The sequence below is a fragment of the Podarcis tiliguerta genome (genome assembly GCF_965153285.1).
Source record: "Podarcis tiliguerta genome assembly, chromosome: 8".
NCBI lineage: Eukaryota > Metazoa > Chordata > Lepidosauria > Squamata > Lacertidae > Podarcis > Podarcis tiliguerta.
The window spans coordinates 79389726-79411462 of NC_139541.1; the positions used below are offsets into that span (position 1 = coordinate 79389726).

A 21737-nucleotide genomic window follows, 5' to 3' on the forward strand; every position below is an offset into this window, starting at 1 on the left:
TCTTAAAAATAGTTGTTCATAATATTCTCTCCAGATGAGGAAGTTGGCAGGAAACCCGGGGAAGATGGACGCACTGCACTAATTGAAAAGTCACAATATGTAGTGTATGACTCAACTGCAAGGAGGTTTCCAGCTTGATAAAAAGGGCTATACAAGGGCAGGTGTTCTATTATTTTGAGCTCAAGAGAGGAGATTAACTCACTCCTAGCCAACAGCTTCCCTTGAAGACATCTGTTGAACCATGTGGCCCCAGGAAACTTCCCACCCACCCAACTCCCCTCCTCCATTGTCTATACCCCATTCCTAGCTAAAAAATGATCACTTCCTGTTTAGTCTGTTTCCATATAACTTCCTCCCTCCAGAGCTCTGGTGACAGAAGGATACGTAGAACAATACAACAACTGGGGGAGGGGTGGCAATTTATTTTCAGACACCAATGACAGAAAAGAGCTTTTCTGCCAAAGACATTAGAGAGCATATTAAGAAAATAAACCAGGTAACTGAAACTTAACAGTAAGAGCCTATGTCCTATCCTTTCTTAATGGATACACCATCCATCACCATTCATGCGGGACAGATCACCGATTAATATGCTCCATGATGGCTATCAAGATTATACCTCAACACAGGCTTCAAGGAAGGAAACCAAGGCACAAAATGAACACTCAACCCTTCACGATTAAGCGGGATTGCTTCCAAATGGCTCTTAAGAACCATCTGCTTTCTGAGTTCCCTGATACCATTGAGGAACACTGGACCAAGCCAAAAACATCCATTATTGCAGCCTGTGAACAAACCACTGGATACCAAACCAAGAAACACCAAGAGTGGTTTTATGAGAATGATGGTGAAATTGAACACATTATTGACAAGAAAAGGAAGGCCTTTCAGATCTGGCAAAGATATAGAAACTGTGCCACTAAGAAAGAAACCTATGCCAATGCCAAGGCTGAGAGTCAAAGAAGACCCTATGCCATGTCCTCCAACAAGATCATCACCCCACTCGTACTCACCATCCCAGGGCACACAACCACTGTCACAGTGTCTTTTCTCCTGGCAGACCAAACAGAGCAAATAACAGCCAAGTTTGCTAGGTTCTTAGCAGGGGCGATCAGAATAAGGGCCACTATCTGACTGTTGATTCAGGACCCTAAACTGTGCTTTTATACTAAATTTCCTTCGGCTTCTCCATTATATGACAGTAACAATCACAGATAACAGTGGCTCTCAAGGTGAACCATTCACAATGGGATCAGGTGTTAAACAGGGTTGTGCCCCAACTCTATTATTTTCATTGCCATGATTCTACACTTTGTTGAAGGGAAACTCCCCACCAGGGTAGAAATCATATATCGAACAGATGGAAAGCTCTTTGAGTAGGCTGAAAATAAAGAGTAAGGTTACCATAACTTACATTATAGAGCTACAACAAGCTGATGACAACATAGTGTGTGCACACTCAAAGGATAACCTCCAAGCCATCCTAAATATCTTTGCAGAAGCCTACAGACCAAAGTGCTGCACCAACAAGCACTAAACAACCATTCAGCAGTGCCACAAGTGTCAATCATGTCTCCTCCCTGGGCTCCTCCAAAAGGGCTGACACTGATGCCAAAATCCAGCATTGAGCTTGGGGAGTGCAGCTTTCTCCAGATTGAAAAGCTGAAGATTGGGACATTCACGGGGAAAGCAAAATGCTTGTTTAAAAAGCTATTGTGCTATCAACCTTACTGTATGCTTGTGAAACATGTACCACTTATAAATGCCATCTGCAACTCCTCAAAAGATTTCATCAACGATGTCTCCAAAAAATTTTTACATATCACTTGGGAAGACAGGAGAACTAATGTCAGTGTACTGGAAGAAGCAAAAACCACCAGTGTCGAAGCAATGATTCTTCAACATCAATTATGTTGGACTGGTCATGTTGTTCGGATGTATGATTATAGTCTTCCAAAGCAACTACTCTATTCCAAACTTAAAAATGGAAAGTGTAATGCTGGTGGTCAACAAAAGATGTTTGAAGACTCACTCAAGGCAAATCTTTTTAAAATGTGGTATAAACACCGACAATTAGGAAACACTGGCCAACGAGCGTTCCAATTTGAGAACAGCCTTTACCAGAGGTGTCACAATACTTGAACTCAGGACGAAAGGGAGTCACATGCTAAGAGGAAGGCACATTTGGCAAATTATCACCACAATCAACTCCCATCTGAAACCTATGTCCCCACTGTGGAAAGATGTGTGAATCTAGAATTGGCCTCCACAGTCACTTACAGACTCACTATTAAGACTGTGTTCATGGAAGACAATCCTACTCGGTTACAAATGATTGCCAAAGAAGAAGAACAGCAGCTATTAAATCTGTCATTTAATATAAACTGCCTTTTATCTCTTTTTGCATTGGGTGAGAAATAAATTAGTAGCACCTCAAACATTAGGGAATATTTACCAATATTTTTTACTTCACAGGATAAGCCACACATTTAAGTACCTAAAAACGTAAGAGGAGCCATGCTGGATTCGACCACAGACACATCGTCAAGCATCTTCACAAATGGATATGAAGTACAAAGTATGTGATGCATGAATTTATAAGGCCCCAAGATTGGGAGGTGGGACGCGGGTGGTGCTGTGGGTTAAAGCCTCAGCGCCTAGGGCTTGCCGATCGAAAGGTCGGTGGTTCAAATCCCCGCGGCGGGGTGTGCTCCCGTTGTTCGGTCCCAGCGCCTGCCAACCTAGCAGTTCGAAAGCACTCCCAGGTGCAAGTAGATAAATAGGGACCGCTTACTAGCGGGAAGGTAAACAGCATTTTCGTGTGCGGCTCTGGCTCGCCAGAGCAGCGATGTCACGCTGGCCACGTGACCCGGAAGTGTCTCCGGACAGCACTGGCCCCCAGCCTCTTGAGTGAGATGGGCGCACAACCCTAGAGTCTGTCAAGACTGGCCCATACGAGCAGGGGTACCTTTACCTTTACCTTTAAGATTGGGATATTTATAAATCATACATGCTAGAGTAAAATATCAGTTGAAACATTAAGATCCATACAAACATCAGCCAAAAATGGCAATACAGCATAAGGTAGTTGTAATTTAGTCTAGTAAAGATTAAAAGGGCAGAACCCTCTTCAAGGGTAGCCTACAAACAGCACATTACAATAGTCCAATCTGGAGGTTACCAGGGCATGGATCACTGTTGCAAACTTCTCTTTGTCCAGGAAATGCTGTAGCTTGAAATAGGCACTCCCAAGCAATGGTGGATCAAGGTGCACCTCCAAGCTATGCACCTGCTCTTTCCAGGGGAGTGCAACCCATTCCAGAACAGGTGGTATTCCTGCTTCCTGGTCTCAGGAACTTTGAAGACACAGCACCTCCATCCTGTTTGGATTCAGTTTCAATTTGTTGGCCCACCTCCAGTTTGCCACACACTTTTTTGCTCATTCTTTCACACTGGACATATAAAAAACTTTGTTGAGCCAGAAGTTAAGTCCCCCATGGCAGATTATGTATCAAGATTAAACGAACTCAGCACATGCTCTTTAGGAAGCTGCCCACATTAATGCAAAGATGTACTGCCTAAAGCTACAGAAGTTCCCCCACCAACGCAAACAAATCCAGCAGGCAATGCAAACAGGACTATATATTTGATCATGGCCTGAAGAAACAACAAAAGGAAGAAACAGCAAAAGGAAACATACCTTTTAAAAGCACCGATGATTTGCAATCAACACCTCAGCAGAAGAAAAGAAAAAAGATCTAGCGCTGAGATGAGATAGGAGAGTATAATTGTGATGACTCAAATCAGTGAAAAGCTTTCACACTGTACATCATTTTAATGATGTACAGCACAGCAGGAGGAAAGCCTAATACAAATCTCAAAGCTATGAATTTCCCCCTGCTTCTTAAAGTAGTAAATGGGATGCAATATTAAGTGACAAAAGCATGGGGGTTCACTCAACTGGCAACATTTCTCTCTGTTCGCCAACAGAAGCATTAGTAGAAAAGTGATGGAATACCTAGCGCTCTGCAGCTATTACTTCAAGGCTGACTATAAAGTGAAACGGGCTTGGGATTCCAGCCTCATTTCCCTGGCCAAGCTGCCCAAGGGAGCAAGACACAGCTATCTAACTTGGAATGAAAACCTAGACCAAATCACAGAACTAGTGTAAGGGCTCAACGTAGCTATGACCTTTTCTAGCCACACACTTGACCAAAACGGAGGCATGGGCAAAAATGGCATGCAGCCACCAGAATATATGCCAAGCTCCCCCTGCTCCTGGACATTTAAGACCTGCCCACAGCTTTCTGCTTTGAGGCCCCAGCCAAACAGGTCAAAATGTTAATAAAAATGCACACTACATCACAATAAAGGAAGGGCTGAAAGCTCAGTGGCAGAGCACATGCCTGGCAGAGAAAGTGTCCCACATTCAATCCCCAGCAACTTCAGGAAGGCATGTAACATTTTTGCTCCCCCATCAGCCCCCAGGGCTGTGAAAGACAGCAGCAGCAGCAGCAGCAACATCCACCCAGCAAGGAAGTCCTGGCCTGTGTGGGACTAACATGTAGCATCTTCAACAGTCAGTTCCAAGCCAGGAGACTCGGTTGCAAAATGCAATTTGTTTGAACATCAGAGAAGGGGGGGGGGGGTTTACATACATACACCTTTGCCCTGCTGCAGTGACTACTGTGTCAATATCTATTTTATTGTGTTTCAACTATCTAGTAAGCCGCCTCAAGAGCTTCAGTTAGTAGGGAGGGCAAAAATGCTGGTTTTGGCAGCCAGAAGGATCAGAAAGGAGACCCTGGACAGTATAGCAGTGAACTGTAATGGAGAGGCAGAGATCTAAATAGAGACTATAAGTTGTGCTTTTGCCTGTATTTATTTTTTATTCAGATTTGCCATGGCCAATGGCTAGCACAATAAAGTTATTTTGATTGTATTGGCATAAATAAATGGGACAGGCAGCAGGTGATGGCAAAGACCCCTGCTTGAGAACCCTGGAGATGTGCTGCCAGTCAAGAGTAGACAACACTGAGCCTAGATCAGGAATAGCTAATCTGCGTCCCGCCCCCCCCCCCAAATAATGTTGTTGAGTACAGCTCCCATGCTGACTGGGGCTGCTGGGAGGTGGAATCCACTAGCATTTGGAGGGCCTCAGGTTAGTCACCCCTGGCCTACAGAGACCAAGAATTTGACCTTGTATGAGGCAACTTCCTAAACTCTCATAATCACAACCAGGGACCTAACAGTCACCAAAAGGGTTAAAAGCAAGAAGTTCCTGCTGGAAATACCATCGCATCAGTGCTTGCCAGATGTCTGAGCCCGCTACCCTCAGCCAGGCATGTGTCTGTCATTAGGGAGCCATTAAAATGTTACACAGCAGCAGCAAGCAGTCCAGCGAAGAGAAAGCAACACCATTCCAGAGTTTACTTTCATTTAGCGTAGTGAATTCTTAGCTAGAAAAAAAATTAAGGAGTCCTCTGCGCTACACATTTGCACACATGTATGTTGGCTCGGGGGGGGGGGGGGGGTGTCACATATGCCAGATCATAGATTTCACCACCTGTACTACTGAAGCACTAAGCAGAACCATTTGAAGATCTGTGACCATCCAACTCAATGGAACTATTCTTCATACTCACTGCATTGTCTTTAAATGGCAGGCAGGCCTCCCAGTTCCTCTTGCATGCTTTACAGCTTCTATAAAGCAGCAGGTGCCTGAACCTCAACCCAGCATTAAAAGGATTGCAGCAAAAGGACTGCAGAGAATGCTGTTTATTATTTATCAATATGTTAGAGACTCATTTGGAACCTGCCTTGGGACTCCTGCTTCCTGGCTCGTAGCCAAGAAGAAAAGGGTGTGGAAAACAGTGCATAAAGAATACACAACATATTCGTCATACAATCAAATATCCACCAAATGTTTAATTGGGTAGACCAGTGGTTCCCAACTGGTGGTAACCCACCCAGGGGGTCTGTGGCACCATTCACATAACAAAAACTACCACAGATACATCAAACTTTTCAAAAGTAGGGGGTCCATGGCTTGGGTTTTGAAAAAACAAGGGGTCTGAAGTACTTAGCTAATTGGGAACCACTGAGGTTGACCATTTCACATCCCCTTCTTTGTCTTAATTCTTCAAGGAGGAGTTTGGGGGGAAAGTATGGATTTGACTGAGACAGGAGGATGGGGGACAAAAAGAAGTGTGTGAATATTGCCTGAAATTTGACACAACATTTATGTTTCCTAACAAACCACATTTGCTAGCTCACCTTAAACCATGGTTTGTTTTTCATTTGCTGATACTAGCCTGCTAGGGAGCAACAAGCAACTATCTGTGGTTCAGACCTAGTGGAAAGCCAAGGCTTCTTGATCCTGATGCTCACATCAGAGAGCGAACAGAGCAGGAATTGTTGAGGCATGTGAGCCAGCACAGTAGTGGTTCACAGTAAACTATGGTTAAGGCAGAAGGTCTGACTTATTATGTATTAACATGGGCAGTGAGGACACTAGATCACTTCGTAACAATTTCAAGAAGTACTCTGAAGAGCAATTCACACAGTGAAGCTCATAACCAATACATAGATGTGACTTGCATGTCAGACAACTGGGAGCTGTAAACCCAGTTTAACTACCATTCTACACTGTGCAATCAGCATATTACGATGACATAATTCTAAAAAATGCAGAATGATTCCAGGAGACATTCTATTCAAGACTATATTCTTAGTTTTACACATTCTAGTAGGAGGAACTATCTTCAGCAGGGTTAGAGTACAGAAAAGGAAATAAACGCCTGTTCTATGTTATAAATGTTCTTAGCTAAAATATTTTTTGGATGAAACTGAATGTCGAAGTTCTGGGTTTTCACTATCTTGACATAGATTAAGTGAGCTAAGCATCCAAATAAAGCTTTCACGGTCAACTTAATGAGACTGCCAACATGAGGATCAATTAGTGCCAATGGGAAGGTGTGCTACAAACCTGCTTCAATAATGATCTGGGCCATAGCCAATTAGCTAATTTTGGAACAGTGAAATTTGGTAACATTCTTGCTGTGATCAATAGCGGAGTCCGATTGACCTACTAGACTGAGCAGTTTATAGTTCATTGTAAAAATGCAGTATTATTTTGTTGCCATTAACAGAGAAATCTAGATAAAATTAAGTTACTGTCTCTGTACACAACTGGCTTAAGACCATATGCTGAGTCAGCTACTCAACTTGCAGCCTAAGAATGCAGATAGAAAGGGGAAGAGATTTATTACTAAAAAAAACTTTTTAAAAAATCAATGTGATTGAAAAAAGAAGAAATCTGTGATACAGGGACCTGATGGAGGCAATAGAGCACTTAAGAATCGACCCATGTAGCAGGGGCAGTGTTATAGTAAGATTATAACACTGTCTAGTGCAAATATAGACAATGTTTTTTGGGGAGGGAAATGCAAATACATAAAAGAGGAAAGTGTAAAGATATCAACAGAACACAGCTGAGATGTTAAGGATGCAATGCATCACTGATAAATGTACAAAGGAATAAATTAAGCCAGAGAACAGACCAAGCTTACAATTTGAGACTTTGCCATCATCTCTACCAACATATCCCTTCCAAGAGTTTGTGAACATGTACTTACTCCAGAGATGAGGAACCTCCAGCCCACAAATGACTCATGATCATAAGGGGTCCAAGTTGGCCTACAAGGCAATTTTCCTTAAACAATCCCCAACTTGTTCATCAGCTAATGTCACTGGGTGCCATTATCTGATGGGCAGGAGGGTAGTATTCAATCCTTGCAGGGAACAGTCCTGAGCTGCACTTGGAAGTCCCAACACTTGGGACTTCCAAGTGCAACATCACCCAACAACACTATAATAATTGACAGGTGATTGACAGGTAAGCAGCCCTGCCCATCTGTAAAATTTTCCCCTTTAAGGGTAGGGAGCTAAGGATCTGGCCCATTAACCAGAAAAAGGTTCTGCACTCCTGACAGACATTTTGCCCCATTAGGACAATCTAAGATTCCAGGAAAGAAAGCTGCTGTTCCAACACACTTGAAGAAGTACAAGTAATATAATCTGCCCTGGAGCAAGCTGTACTATCTGATGAGATGTTAAGAAAATAATCTGCAGAATTTGGAGCCTAAGCTCTGCAGATTGCTCTTCGAAGACAAAAATGTACTCAGAAGATGTCTGCTAAATTTAAGTCACTTTCTAGACTGACAGTGAAAATACATGCGACACTGAGGCAGAAGATGCAGAGTCAAACTACATATGAGATGGGAGCTCTGTGAATAGATCTTTCAACATCTTTTTCTGTTATAAAAAGCAACTGTTGCTGTGTATGCTTTGGACCAGGGTCCCAGCAAAGCAAGATGGGGGAGAATTTTAAGTTAAGTACCAACTGAGGTAGAGAATTTGGAGGGAGGGAAATGCAGAACACCAGTGCTCAAAACTCCCATTGTTCTAAGTGCATTTTGTGATAGGGAATTTCATTAATGCGAGCAGTTTCTCAGCTCTGGGCGCAGTACTGTGCCTAAGATTTCAGATTAAAACTGCAGAGTGGAAGGAAAGGAGGGCTTTTTTCTCCCCTCCTCCCACTTCCAGCTACTCTCTGAAGACTAGAGAAGAGACCCTCTTAAGAATATTGGGGCGGTGGGCAGGGGAAGGACTAGACCATGCGAAAAATGAACATATTTTAGCTGCAGTTCATTCATTTTCAGCACTGCTTGTTATAAAAAAGTGCATCTAGACATTCTGTTGCTGCGCCCAAAACCTAGGTTTAAGGTGCCATTTATTTCCTAGCTTTCGTATCTCAGTTTCTAACACTGCTTGACATGCTAGCTTATTATATTATTATTATTATTATTATTATTATTATTATTATTATTATTATTTAAATTTGCATAATGCCATTCATCCACACATCTCAGGGCGATTCACAACACATTGAGAAGGAATAACTATTCATTAAAAAAAAAATTAAAGTACTGTATGTCTGTACCAACCTTATTTGGTTATCAAACTTAGCATTAAACTTATTGTGATTATCACTTGCAGATCTGCATAGTTGTTAGTGTCGCTGAAGCTACAAACCACTCTGGGTGATGAGAAAGCATGTCTGTGCTGACTTCCAGGCTTTCCTAGCAGACTGGTGAGTAGATGCTGCTGCTTAAACAAGGCTGCTTTTCAGAGCATGCAAACACTGAACAGCCTCATGTTTTAAGATCCATGGAGAAAGTTGCCTGTTGATACCTTCCTTAGGAGCTCAAATCTTAACACTCCTAACTTGAATGAATATGCTATTTAAAAAGTGAGATGCCACCAAGAGCCCACTCCACTCCATTATTTATTCCCTAAAAGTACAGCTCTCCTCCTATTTGTCTTTTTTTCTATTAAGCAGGTATTTGAGATGCTCTCTCTGTACTGCCAACAAGGCTTGAAATTCACAAAAGCTTTCAATTTACTGTTCTTGCATCAGCTTTTAAGCTTTGGAAGTTGTGTCTGGCAGTTAACTTGTGCTCCCTCTGCTGGCTATGCAGTAGGTTAGCACCTCCCAACCCTTTCCCCTCAGCCTTTGAATGCATTCCAGTCAGAGTTTTTGATTGTTTTCTGAGGGGTAAGCTAACACTTCTGCATATTGCTTCTACGCTTCATGAAAATGCTTAGAGGGCTGAACTGCACTCTCCTTTGCACGTCCAAGTCTACTCTCTCTTTACTGGGAGTTCAAATAGGTGCTGTGGTATGCACACACAGTCTACACCAGAACAGAAGAGTTAACGACATTCACATTCTTTCTTATTAACATTTGCTTTCCTACTGGGAGATGCAGAAAACCATCATGGGATTCAGGAAGAGGAAATTAGGCTTTTAACTTTTTATATTTCCAGCTCCCACTGTATTATGCCATTACAGAATTCTGAAGCAATATATATATAAATATATTAAAAACCTGCAAGAAAAAGAAAGCTCTAAGCTACTACTGAAGCTTCCTCAAAAGGGGTTTTACCAGTTCAGTCTGCCTTTGTGTTTTTTTTTCTCTTCCAGGAACAGGGCTCTAATGCCAATGAAGAGAAGTATACCCTGCTGGCAAGAGGACAGCTGCTGCAAGTATGAAATCACCACTGTTTTGCAAAGCAGTCACGACATTGTTTAAAGAGACAAAAGTCTTTGCATAAAAGAAATGAACCTACTTCTGTTCAGTAGCTGTTTGTGTTGTAATGGAAAAAACCCAAATTAAGAAAATAACTCAGTGAAAGAAAAGTTTGAAACGAAGAGATAAATCTTACATGAAAAATAGCTTTCCACATATCCTATTTACAAGATTAAAAGCTGCTGTTTGACTGGCTTCTCTGCACATTCTAGATGGGATATTTCAAGTCATTCCATTTTAGAACAACAACGAAGCTCCCAAACAGTAAGTTTAAACACAAGCTTCACACTGCATGCCAGACAAATGTTCTTCAAAATTCTCTACTCCATAAGAAGGAATCAGCTGCTACTTGTTCCCAATTTGCTTTTAGAAGCTGGAGTTGAAAATGAAAAATGGAATGTAAAGGGGGAAACAATTTATAACCTTTCATTACAACACATTTTCCACCCTTATAAAGCAGACACATCTAATCTATCATCTTGATCAGGAAAGGTCATCAGAAATTTTTTTTTTAAAAAAACCAAAATGAAAAGGAAAATGCACATTTGTTTTCAGTTTCCAAATAAACTCTGGAAAGAATTTGATGGCATCCTTTACAATTTTCTCTCATATACAGACTGCTGAATAAGTAAGAGAGCTGTCCGTATTTCATACAATTTGAATGTTTGAACTCGTCTTGTAACCCTGATTATCTTAGTAAAAAACCTTGAAAATTAAAATTAAAAACACGTTGAAAGTATTAAGTTACCTTTGTTGTCCTCCTCAAGCTACGTAAGATGTTTCTTTTCCTTGGATCTTCATCAGTCGTCTCATATGGAATGACAGCATTATCTCCCTTATATCCTTGGGAAGTGTGGTCTTCTTCTTTCTTCCTAATTGGCCCCAATTCATCATCACTCCCTACACTGAAACTGGTCCTGTAACTGGCAAATCTCCCAAGCCTCGTGCATCTTGTCCGATACAACACTGGTTTACTAATGATGGACACCTTCCGGCCTCGTTCTAAGGAGCTTGTGTCCATTTCACTGTCCGACCCGTTGCCGCTGCCGTTGGACTGGGTTTTGTTAATGTTACGAATGGTGATGATTTTGCCTTGGGTGCTGTCGTGAGGCACAGAGTAGATATTTTCCTCCTCGTTCCTTGGTTTGACCACTGCGTCCATGGGTTCCGCATAATCGGAAGGGTCAAAGCCATCTGTAGGCGGCCACGTGGTTGAAGACATGGACTTCCTCTGTGCGTCCCGATGCCCTTGATCCAAATAGGAGAGGTCCCCCTTAATATCGAAGTGGACAGGGGGCTTTGGTTTCACTGGCGGAGGTACTTTGTTGTTCAACTTGCTTTCGAAAGTGCTCATGGCAGAAAAGACAGAAAGACCATCATTCCCCTCCAACTCCATGGAAAGTTTAGAAAGATCTTTGGACAAAGTGGGCATGGATGTGTCATCTCTGAAAGGGCTGTAGGTTGGAGGCTCAATATCTTCTTCTGAATCATGAAGGTTTGAATTACAGAGAGGCGAGCCAGCCCGGGGTGAATTGAACACTTCTTCTGTGGTGCTGCATGCTTCAGCAGCATTATCGTACATGTGGGTAGCTTCAATGATGTTTTTCCTCTCCACCACATCTTTGAAAAACAGATGGAAAATCTCTAGTTTATGCTGAGGTTGACTGCAAGGTATGGTTGTAAACTTTCCATCTATATCCTGGGCAATTTCTTCTCCCTCGGTTAACTGTTCTCTGCTTAAATCATTGTCTAAGACATCTATTGAGCCATCAGTGAGTGCCACTATCTGAACAGGGATAATGTCCTGCACTTCACAAAGAAAGGCACGTAACATAGCCAAAGATGCTTTACGTTTAGCTGAATAAAACAAAATGTAGCCATGGACCAACCAGCTTTTCCTAATGCTAAAAGAGGAATGGTATGAAAGCAAGGAGAGTTCTATACGCCTCTTGTGTGGTCCTATGGGATATTCAAGTAAGACAGAATTGCTGCTTCCACACTGGGAAGGCCTACAGGTTTGGGACTGAAGAATAGGTAGAATAATATCATCTGCATTAAAAGGATCTCCGCACAACAAGCACATGACAATCCGAAGGTCGATATCGGCCAGATCTTTAATGCTTGCTGTTGAGCTCATGAGATTTAAGTTTCGCTTTGAGTCCAGCAAGCCTTTCAGAACTTGACTGATCTGCTTTTCATTAATATTACGCCCATATCCAATGCCAGTAGAAGCAGGGTCGAGGAAGACGCATTGTAGCTTACTGGCAATCTGCTGTCCTTGCTGTATTAAACTGTGTAGTGTTTCTCCACTAGTATCTCCTCTCTTGTTGACCAGAATCAGAGTCAGAGGAAGATGAACTAAGTGGTTGTCCCTTCGGCCAAGGGTTGACTCTCTGCTCTTTTCAATACTTTCAACAACGTAAGACAGAGATTCCTTAGAGTTATAAAGGCAGAGGCAACCATGCGGCTGAAATGTTGGTGTCTGGAAAGAATTAACAGGAAGTCTGACATTACCCTCTATAGGTCTCAAGGAGAGCTCATACATCTTCCCATCTATCACATACTTGTCATCATTTGTGCAAAGAGCTCGAATCTCATTTGCTAGCTCACGTGCAAGTCCATCTTTACCAAGAATGACTAGATTGATTCTATCTATATTGGAATCCGAAAGCAGGTTTTTCTGATTGCGATCAGATGGCCTGATAAACCTAGAACTTATCAAGTGCTCGATTTTAGCATCTATGCAAGCTGGACAGCTGGGACAGGTTTCCTTTGTTGGGTGGTAAACAAAATGAATGTGTTTCAAGATCAGGGCATCTCGTTCAGCTTGCAGCTTTTGTAGTGCTTTAAATCTCTGCTCTTCACCCAACACATCCTGGATGACACCCATTTTCTCCTTGCTTGGTTTGGCATCAAGCTCCAGTTCATAGAACAGTTCTGAGTACTCTAAAAGCAGTTCCTGAAACTCTTCCTTGGCCCTCTCTATAATTTGCTTTTGATGTCTACTGTAAATATCCATGTAGACAGACTCCTCAAGCCACATATAAAAATCCTCGTTCATGATGAAACTGCGAGCTTCTTCCCAAGGTTTTCCTGGTGTTATGAAAGGGGAAGTCTCCAAATTCTCTTTGAAAGACCTTCTCATTTCTGCCCTTTTCCTCTCGTTCCTCAACTTCTCTAAGTGGGCCTCATAGAGCTGCTGAGCAGGCATGGTCTCCATCAGGTCAAATGGAATGCGCTCATTCTCCATGTTATCTATATGGCTGGTGGCATCCCAGGGGGTCTCTTCAAGAACAACAAACCACTTTAAGAAGTCTGGTTTTGTCTCCAGCAGCTTCTCCATTTTTATGCAGCTCAAGTGGTTTATTTCATCCAGGTCTGGAACAAGGGCATCAAAAGCAAGGGGCAACGAGGCAAGGTACATCTTCCTCCTGCGCTCTATATGTTCTTGTTTGAGGCGATGAATGTGCTGCAAGAAGAGCTTCTTGGCTTTCTGCGTCCCTTCCAGATACACATAATCCTGATACTCAGGCGAGGACTGCATCTTCCGTGAGACGTTCAACCAAGTCTCATTGTGGTTTTTGACTATGCGGCTCACCAGCCACTCGTACTTATCTTTAGCAGCAGCAATCTGCTGGCTCTGCTGCTTCAAAGCCTCAAAGTAAGGGATAATTTTAGTTTTGCCCCTGCTTTTGTCGATCAGCTGCACTAAAGTGCTGAAAGCCAAGTCAACGTTCACATTGGATCTGGCGGACGTCTCCACCACCTGGAGGTTCTTTTTGCTTAAGGCAAAAGTGTGCGCATCTCTAATGTACCGCTCCACTCCTTCGTCACACTTTGTCAGAACCACCACGGTGGGCTTTTTAGTTTTCGTGAGTTGATTGTACAGGTTTGAAACAAACTTGAGCTGATCGTCAAAGTTCCTGTTCATACCCCTGCTGACGTCGATGCAGAGGAGAAAGCCATCCACCAGCAGCTTCCCATCTGGCATCTGCTTCTGTTCAAAGTCTTGCTCCAGCCCAAGCTGATCAGTGCAAAAGTACATGAGCTTTTCAGCTGACGCGAGTTTTGTGGCAGCCGCCCTTTTGATGTAGGGCTGCAGGGCTGTGCTGCGGTGGGGCTGAAAAGTCTGGTCATCGATAAACTCAGTCTGCTCCACAATATGCATTTTACATTCCACACAGTCCTCCAGAGAACGCACAACTTCCCCCCAGTACAAGAAGTGGTCATTGTTAACCACCCTTCCTCCAAAGTCACTGGTGCTGAGAACCGAAGTGTGGTCCAAATGGAAGTCATCTGCCCTGGGCCGTACAAACCGATTGCACAGGCAAGACTTCCCAATGCCACACTGCCCCTTCTCTTTCTCTGTCCCAGACAACCCCACCACACTGATGTTGTAGGTGGGAATGCGAACATCTTGCTTCCTTGCCATCATCATCATCCAAACATCCTGCCACACTCGGCTTCTTCCTAGAGTATTAGAGTCTGCCGCACTCCCATGCAATATCAAAAATGACTGGGTGGCTGTTGGCGATCCAGGTGAATCATCTCCAGGACAGCGAAGGTGGCTATTTCCCTGCTGCATGCGCCATCAGCAGCTCAGTTGTCACTGATCCTCAGCACTGGATAGACAGCATTCCCCCCTAGAGAAAAGAAAACAAAGACAGTCTTAGGATGATTAAAGGGACAGCACTAGCATAGTTTTAAGAAAGATCTTTACCACAAACATGAGATAAAATGATAAAAGACAAGTTACGTTTTAAATGTATTACGAAGACAAATATTAAAGTAGAAACTGCCTTTGAGGCTGGGTTCTGAAAATTGCTCCTGGAATTCTCTCTCACACACACTACCAGGAAACAAGTAAAGAACACCCCTTCTACAACCGTCTTTACAGCCCTAATATCCTTTCTCATTTTAAAAGAAGCATAAGGGGGGGCCAGTCGATTCCACAGGCATTTTTTCCTCATCCCCTTTCTTTCCTGAAAAGGAAATGGGTCCACTGTTATGGGGTGCAAACCGTAATGCTAGTAAGTATTCTATATTACAAACAGCTTCCAAGGCACTGTCTCTATAGGCAGGAATGCTGCCCTTCTTGCTTCGCACCAGGAAGAAAGAGGAAGCACTTGGAAGACCCTACAATGCAATACCCCCAAAGCTGCTTGTGCAGCTCTCTTGATTTTAGGAAGGATGGAAAGGAAAAAGACTTGCATACAGCTTTTAGGAAGTAGCTCTATTGACCCTTCCAAGAATTTTTTCTTCTTCATGGTACGAAGCAAAAAGAAAACCCCACCCGCAGCCTCTACAATGCAGCCCTGTTTTAACGCGGGGAAGCATCATGGATAATAATAATAATAATAATTTATTATTTATACCCCGCCCATCTGGCCGGGTTTCCCCAGCCACTCTGGGCGGCTTCCAAAAGAATATTAAAATACTGTGATACATCAAACATTAAAAGCTTCCCTAAACAGGGCTGCTTTCAGATGTCTTCTAAAAGTCTGGTAGTTGTTGTTCTCTTTGACATCTGGTGGGAGGGCGTTCCACAGGGAGGGCGCCACTACCGAGAAGGCCCTCTGCCTGGTTCCCTGTAACTTGGCTTCTCGCAGTGAGGGAACCGCCAGAAGGCCCTCGGTGCTGGACCTCAGTGTCCGGGTAGAGCGATGGGGGTGGAGACGCTCCTTCAGGTATACTGGACCGAGGCTCCATTTGAGATAAGCCTTGTACTATGAGTCCATTGCTTGTCTCTCATTGCTTCCGCCAGTTCTGTAGGGGGAGGGGAATGCATTGGGGGTCACAAATAAGTGATAGCATAATGAGGGACAGAAGTGGGGACCATGGAGACACAAGATAGGAGCTGTGTGGACAATTATCCCATATAATATTGAAGTCACCTTCTCTTGGCAAATGTCCTGTGCTTTTGAATGGTTTTTTGACAGGCAGAAATTGACAATTGATGCTTTCTTTGGCATCAAAAGGGCAAATGTGGACCTGTTGAACATTCACCTGCTGGAAAGCTGTTGGAGGCACAGAAGCCCTGGCAGGGAAAGAGCATACCCTTAAGTATTCTGATTTCCATTTGCACAATGTCTGTCTACTCATATTGCTCAAGGTCAGCAAGCCCTTGCAAGAGGACTATCACTTCGTTGTTTGAATTTGTTCATGTTATTAGGAGAAGCTTAAAAATTTGAACTATGTACCAAAGCTCGACTGGTGCAGTCAGAACACTTGTTCTAGGCAGTATCCAAAGCACCATAGCAATTGACAAAACAGAAATCAATGCAGCTGTGAACAAAGTGAGCATTCTAACGAACAATATATTCTGTCACTGTCACATTTCAGGGGCTCCCCCGCCCCAGCAAATATACATATATAGGCTTTGTATACTGCCTTGAGACACGTGGAATTAAAAAAATAGTATTTTAAGTGTGTAAGTTGCCTTAATAGTTTTTCTTGCTCATCTTCAAAATAACTAAATGGCCACTGCATCCATGAGGAACTTATTGGCCAAGGCCACTAAAACACAAGAGGACTTTTAACTGAAGCCCCCCAAACCCAACATTCTTTGCAATGGACCACAACTGCTCATTACCTGCGTTAGAATATTGGGATTTGGTTACTTTTTAAAATGTTGGAAGTCCCCAGTCATGATTAGTTTTACAGTTTAATATTTTCCACTGTGACAATTTGGGGATTTTAGCAACACTTGAATTTTGGCAATTGCTACCTACTGCAAAATCCAGCTGGCAATATTCCCAAAATGCTCCAAATGTTTCCTTGAGGGAGAAAAATTCTTGCATTACTCAGCCCAGATTTATCAGTGCATCTAGGTATCTCTTGTTTGGGGTGATTTTAAATGCTCTAGACATAGGACACGTATGGGAACACTTCCAGATTTCCTGAAACAACAAATTCGCAAGGAAAGCTGAGCAGATGAGCTAGTTTAGAAAAGGAGAGCCACTCTTACCCATCAGGCAAAAGGTTATGCCAATAAAGGTTTAGATGGACAACTGTGTTTCTACTTTCTGCAGTTTATCTGGCAGTGGTTACTAACCAAGCACTAATCACAATGAATGAGAAATCATCCTAACTACCTATTAACTGCCACACCATGTGGTCTGTGGATACTAGCCGCATGTCCGCAAACTATAAACTCTCTTTGCCACCTCGCTACAAAACTCCGTTTAAATAGTCCATCACCAACAATGAGAGTGAGAAAGTTCTGTCCTGGAGAACAGCAAGAAAAGCTGTTTACTTAAAACACAGCCTTAGAGAGGCAGAAATAATGAAACTACTACTACAAGCATACATTCCTTACTCTCCCTCTACTCAAACATATTTAATGTTTTATTTACACAATGTTGTCAACACCAAACGCACCAAGCCAAAGACATCTTTGGTGTTTTTTTTAATGTAAAGAATGGTACCAGATTAACAGCTGATGATTCCATTCATCAGGAGGATGAACTGAACTCCCTGAACTCACAGGCTCAGTCTAATAGGATAACAATCAGTTAAAAGTGTGAAAAGACCCAAGTAAATTCTTAAGTAATATTACTGTGGCATCATAACTACTTGCTTTTAAGTGGCTCTTTTCTTCCCAGAACTGTTTTAATATTTGCTTAGTGCTTTAAAAATATTTAAAATACTGTTACATAATCCACCTTGGGAGGCTTAATCCCTACAAGGCACCCTAAAAATACTCTTATAAAAAATGAAACAAAAATTAAATTAAATTACAAAACAATCAGCAGTCTCAATCATACTGCTTTAGTGACATGTTAAAACTGACACTATCATTTAAAATTTGGGGGGAGGCATTCAAATGGCATTGCTTGCTTTCATAGTTACAACATGCCTGTTTTTAGAGAATGTGGACTTTGAATCCGCAACCAGTATAAATTATCCTTTGCTTTGATGGCTGAATAATGTAGTTTAACTAGTTCTTCAGTTGGAATGAATTACACAAGACAAAAGGCTGCTGTACGTTTGAAAATGCTATTGTACGCTTGAGTTAGAAAAGGAAACCTAGAACATTTGATCTTAAGTGCATTCAACTTTTCTAAGAGGTAGTTAAAAAAAATAGCTGAGTCACCAGATTAAGTATTTGGACTACTACAAAAAAAGTGGGATAGAGGAAGTTGACACGTACTATAAACTGAGAGCTGCTCTGAATCTACAGCCAACTGGATATTTTATCTTCATTTTACAGTTATAAATCAAAGATTTTCTACCAAGTCCAAGTTCATTCAGTGCAGCTGGAATGTTTTGGGCTGGGCTTTTCTCCCATATAAAGTTATAGACAACAAGATTCTCAACCCTGAAAGAACATAATTCTACTAGAATTTTCATAATAAATTAGCATTAGCAGTTAAAGGCATCTTTACAGCCAATGGCGCTCAGACCAAGAATAGTTTTTTGCATACAACTTTCAGGGCTTGGCACCTCAAATTTGAACTTAAAAGATTCACAAGCAACATTCTTGATTATACACATTACCTCACACAGGACAACATCTATCACAGTGTCAGCATAAGGGGTTAGGGGCCTTAGAATCAGATCCTACTGGTGTACAATGTAGTACCCTGACTATAAGACTGATTATCTATTTCCCTTTCATGCTGCTGTCCAAGAAAGATAATGGCACAGGATTGATCAGCAGCTTTCTCCTCCATGTAAATATACACACATAAATATTTCTTAACCAACAAGCCTTTTACATTTTTATTCCAAACATTTTTATTCCAGTCTGTATTGTACTTCAAATTCTATTTATAAATGTTTTATTGTTGATACTTGTTGTCAAGTTGCTCTAGGATATTTTATGGGAAGAGATTCTTGAATGAAAAGAACAGATAAATCCTGGCACTTCTATGTAAAATGGCACCTCCTTGCTGCTGCTCAGTTCTTTGTGCCACACATTAAGAAGAACATTGACACATTAAGAAGAACATTGCACTGAAGTGTGTCCAAGGTTGATGATCAGGATGGTAAGGGATCTAGAAACTGGGCGTTTTAAGCCTGGAGAAGGGAATGATGCGCAGTTAGGGGTGCTGTAGTTGCATTCTGTATGCACCGATTAGGGGTTGGACTGGATGACCTCTAAGATGCCTTCGAACTCTAAGAGTCTATGAAACCAAGCCCAGCATCTTGCAACCCTACTCTTATTCTCAAATCTTGTTTCTGATGCTTCTCTTTCTCATAATTACTACCACCTGTTTGCTTGCTACGCAGAAAGCCAATGAGCAAGCAGACAGTGGCTTTTAGGGCTAATCATTCTCACCACCACTGGTGCCTGGGTCAGAGTGAGAAGTAGGAAGCAAGCTGAAGAGCAAGCTCAGTGGGCTGCCTGCACAGATGCACAACTATGCCACTTATGGAAGCTGGTCCTCATAGCCAACACAGATGGATTGGAATGTAGTAGAAATAATGTGTCCTGCAACACACTACAGGTAGGGAAAAATGCTCACATAAAAGCAGAAAACGATTTGTCACCAGGCAAACTATGGAGAAGACACATGGCAGCAAATCCAGCTAATATCGCATGGCAAAGTCCAAAGATAAACTTAAGAACAGTCTTCTCCATACTAGGCATCAAATACTAGTAAGTTCCAACTCCTGTGATGCGTTGAAAGCAAGCAAACCATAATGGAAAGCATTAAGAGCCAGAGTAGGAAAAGACTGAGACGGCTGGTGTTGGAAAGAGAGCAGGAGGATACCAAAACAAACCAGCAAATTGGCATGCCCAAGTGCCTGAGGAGAAAGGCAGCAGGGGGCTGTCTCAGCACTAGAAAACCTGTGGGAGGCTTTTCATTCAACAGAACAGCAAAATGACACGTGCAACAAATTGATGATACAAATGAACAAGCAGTATCTCTGATCTGGAAACTGGCCAGGTAAACAATCCATGTTAAGTACAACTTTTAAAACAAAAAACATTGTTACACACTGAACTTCACCACCACTGAAACTTTAGTCGCCCACAGAGCCTAGGACTTGCCAACCAGAAGGTCGGCGGTTCGAATCCCCGCGATGGGGTGAGCTCCCATTGCTCGGTCCCTGCTCCTGCCAACCTAGCAGTTTGAAAGCACGTCAAAGTGCAAGTAGATAAATAGGTACCGCTCCGGCAGGAAGGTAATCGGCATTTCTGTGCGCTGCTCTGGTTCCACATGACCCGGAAGCTGTACGCCGGCTCCTTCGGCAAATAAAGCGAGATGAGCGCCGCAACCCCAGAGTCAGTCACGACTGGACCTAATGGTCAGAAATCCCTTTACCTATGGGTGATGAGCATTTGCTAAAATATGTTGTTCAGTGGTACCTCGGGTTACATACGCTTCAAGTTACAGATGCTTCAGGTTACAGACTCCGCTAACCCAGAAATAGTACCTCAGGTTAAGAACTTTGCTTCAGGATAAGAACAGAAATCATGCTCTGGTGGTGCGGCAGCAGGGGGAGGCCCCATTAGCTAAAGTGGTGCTTCAGGTTAAGAACAGTTTCAGATTAAGAACGGACCTCCGGAACGAATTAAGTACTTAATCCGAGGTACCACTGTACTTAATGAAGCCCTGTGGCTTGGAGTATCGCAATACTGGCTGTTCTTTTAACTGGACGTGAACTGCTATGTTTCGAAGAGTGAAACTATAAACATATAGGACTATGCCTGCAAATTTCCTACCAAGTAAAGTTTTAAAACTAGGAACAAAAGACATTACAAGCAATAAAGATAGGAGTCGCAACATATAACAGCCATACAACCAGCTCCATACTCACTCCTCCTGCTCCACAATCTCAATGCTTTTCTCTGTGTTGCCATTCTTGCTGTTCTCTCGATCAGTAAAACAGACACACTTTTCAATTTTCTATTAATTATCTAGTAAATAATTTCCCTACCAGACAAGCAAGCAGCTCCAGATAAAGTTATGAGAAAAATTTTGAATAAAAAAATGCCAATTCAGTAGAGTGTGAAATCCATGCATATACAGTGGTACCTCAGGTTAAGTACTTAATTCGTTCCGGAGGTTCGTACTTAACCTGAAACTGTTCTTAACCTGAAGCACCACTTTAGCTAATGGGGCCTCCCGCTGCTGCCGGATCCCGATTTCTGTTCTTATCCTGAAGCAAAGTTCTTAACCTGAAGCACTATTTCTGGGTTAGCAGAGTCTGTAACCTGAAGCGTATGTAACCTGAGGTAACACTGTACTTAGAACCCAGTATATACAGTTCCACAGCCTGTTATCAGCCCTTCTCTTCATTTTAGTGGAGAAAAGAAAGGCTTGTATCATAGGCCACATGCATTCCTAATGTGTACTGCTTTCAAGATCAAGCCTTAGTGGATCATATGCAGTTTTAACCGATCATTTGATCAAATTTCTCAAATCAATGTAAGGAGAAAGCACACTTTTTAGCTGATGTGTTTGTGGCAACATGTACCATGTTAGAAAAGGCATTCCTTCATGAAAAGGAGAATACGTCTTTTCTGGGATGGTACCCTGCAGTTTTTAGAAGCATCAATATAAAATTGGTCGCCTGATCAGTAAGGGCACATTTTAGACCATGGGTATGCAAACTAAGGCCCGGGGGCCAG

General features: G+C 42.4%; 1 protein-coding gene across 1 annotated transcript in view; it reads right to left on the minus strand.

Annotated features, from left to right (window-relative positions):
- The window catches only part of ARHGAP35 (Rho GTPase activating protein 35), a 90813-nt gene that overhangs the window by 46498 nt on the left and 22578 nt on the right, over positions 1-21737 (minus strand). Inside the window, exon 2 of the mRNA XM_083454716.1 lies at positions 10902-14796. Coding sequence (XP_083310842.1) covers positions 10902-14738 — 3837 coding nt within the window. The 5' untranslated portion in view covers positions 14739-14796. The remainder of the gene's footprint in view (positions 1-10901; positions 14797-21737) is intronic.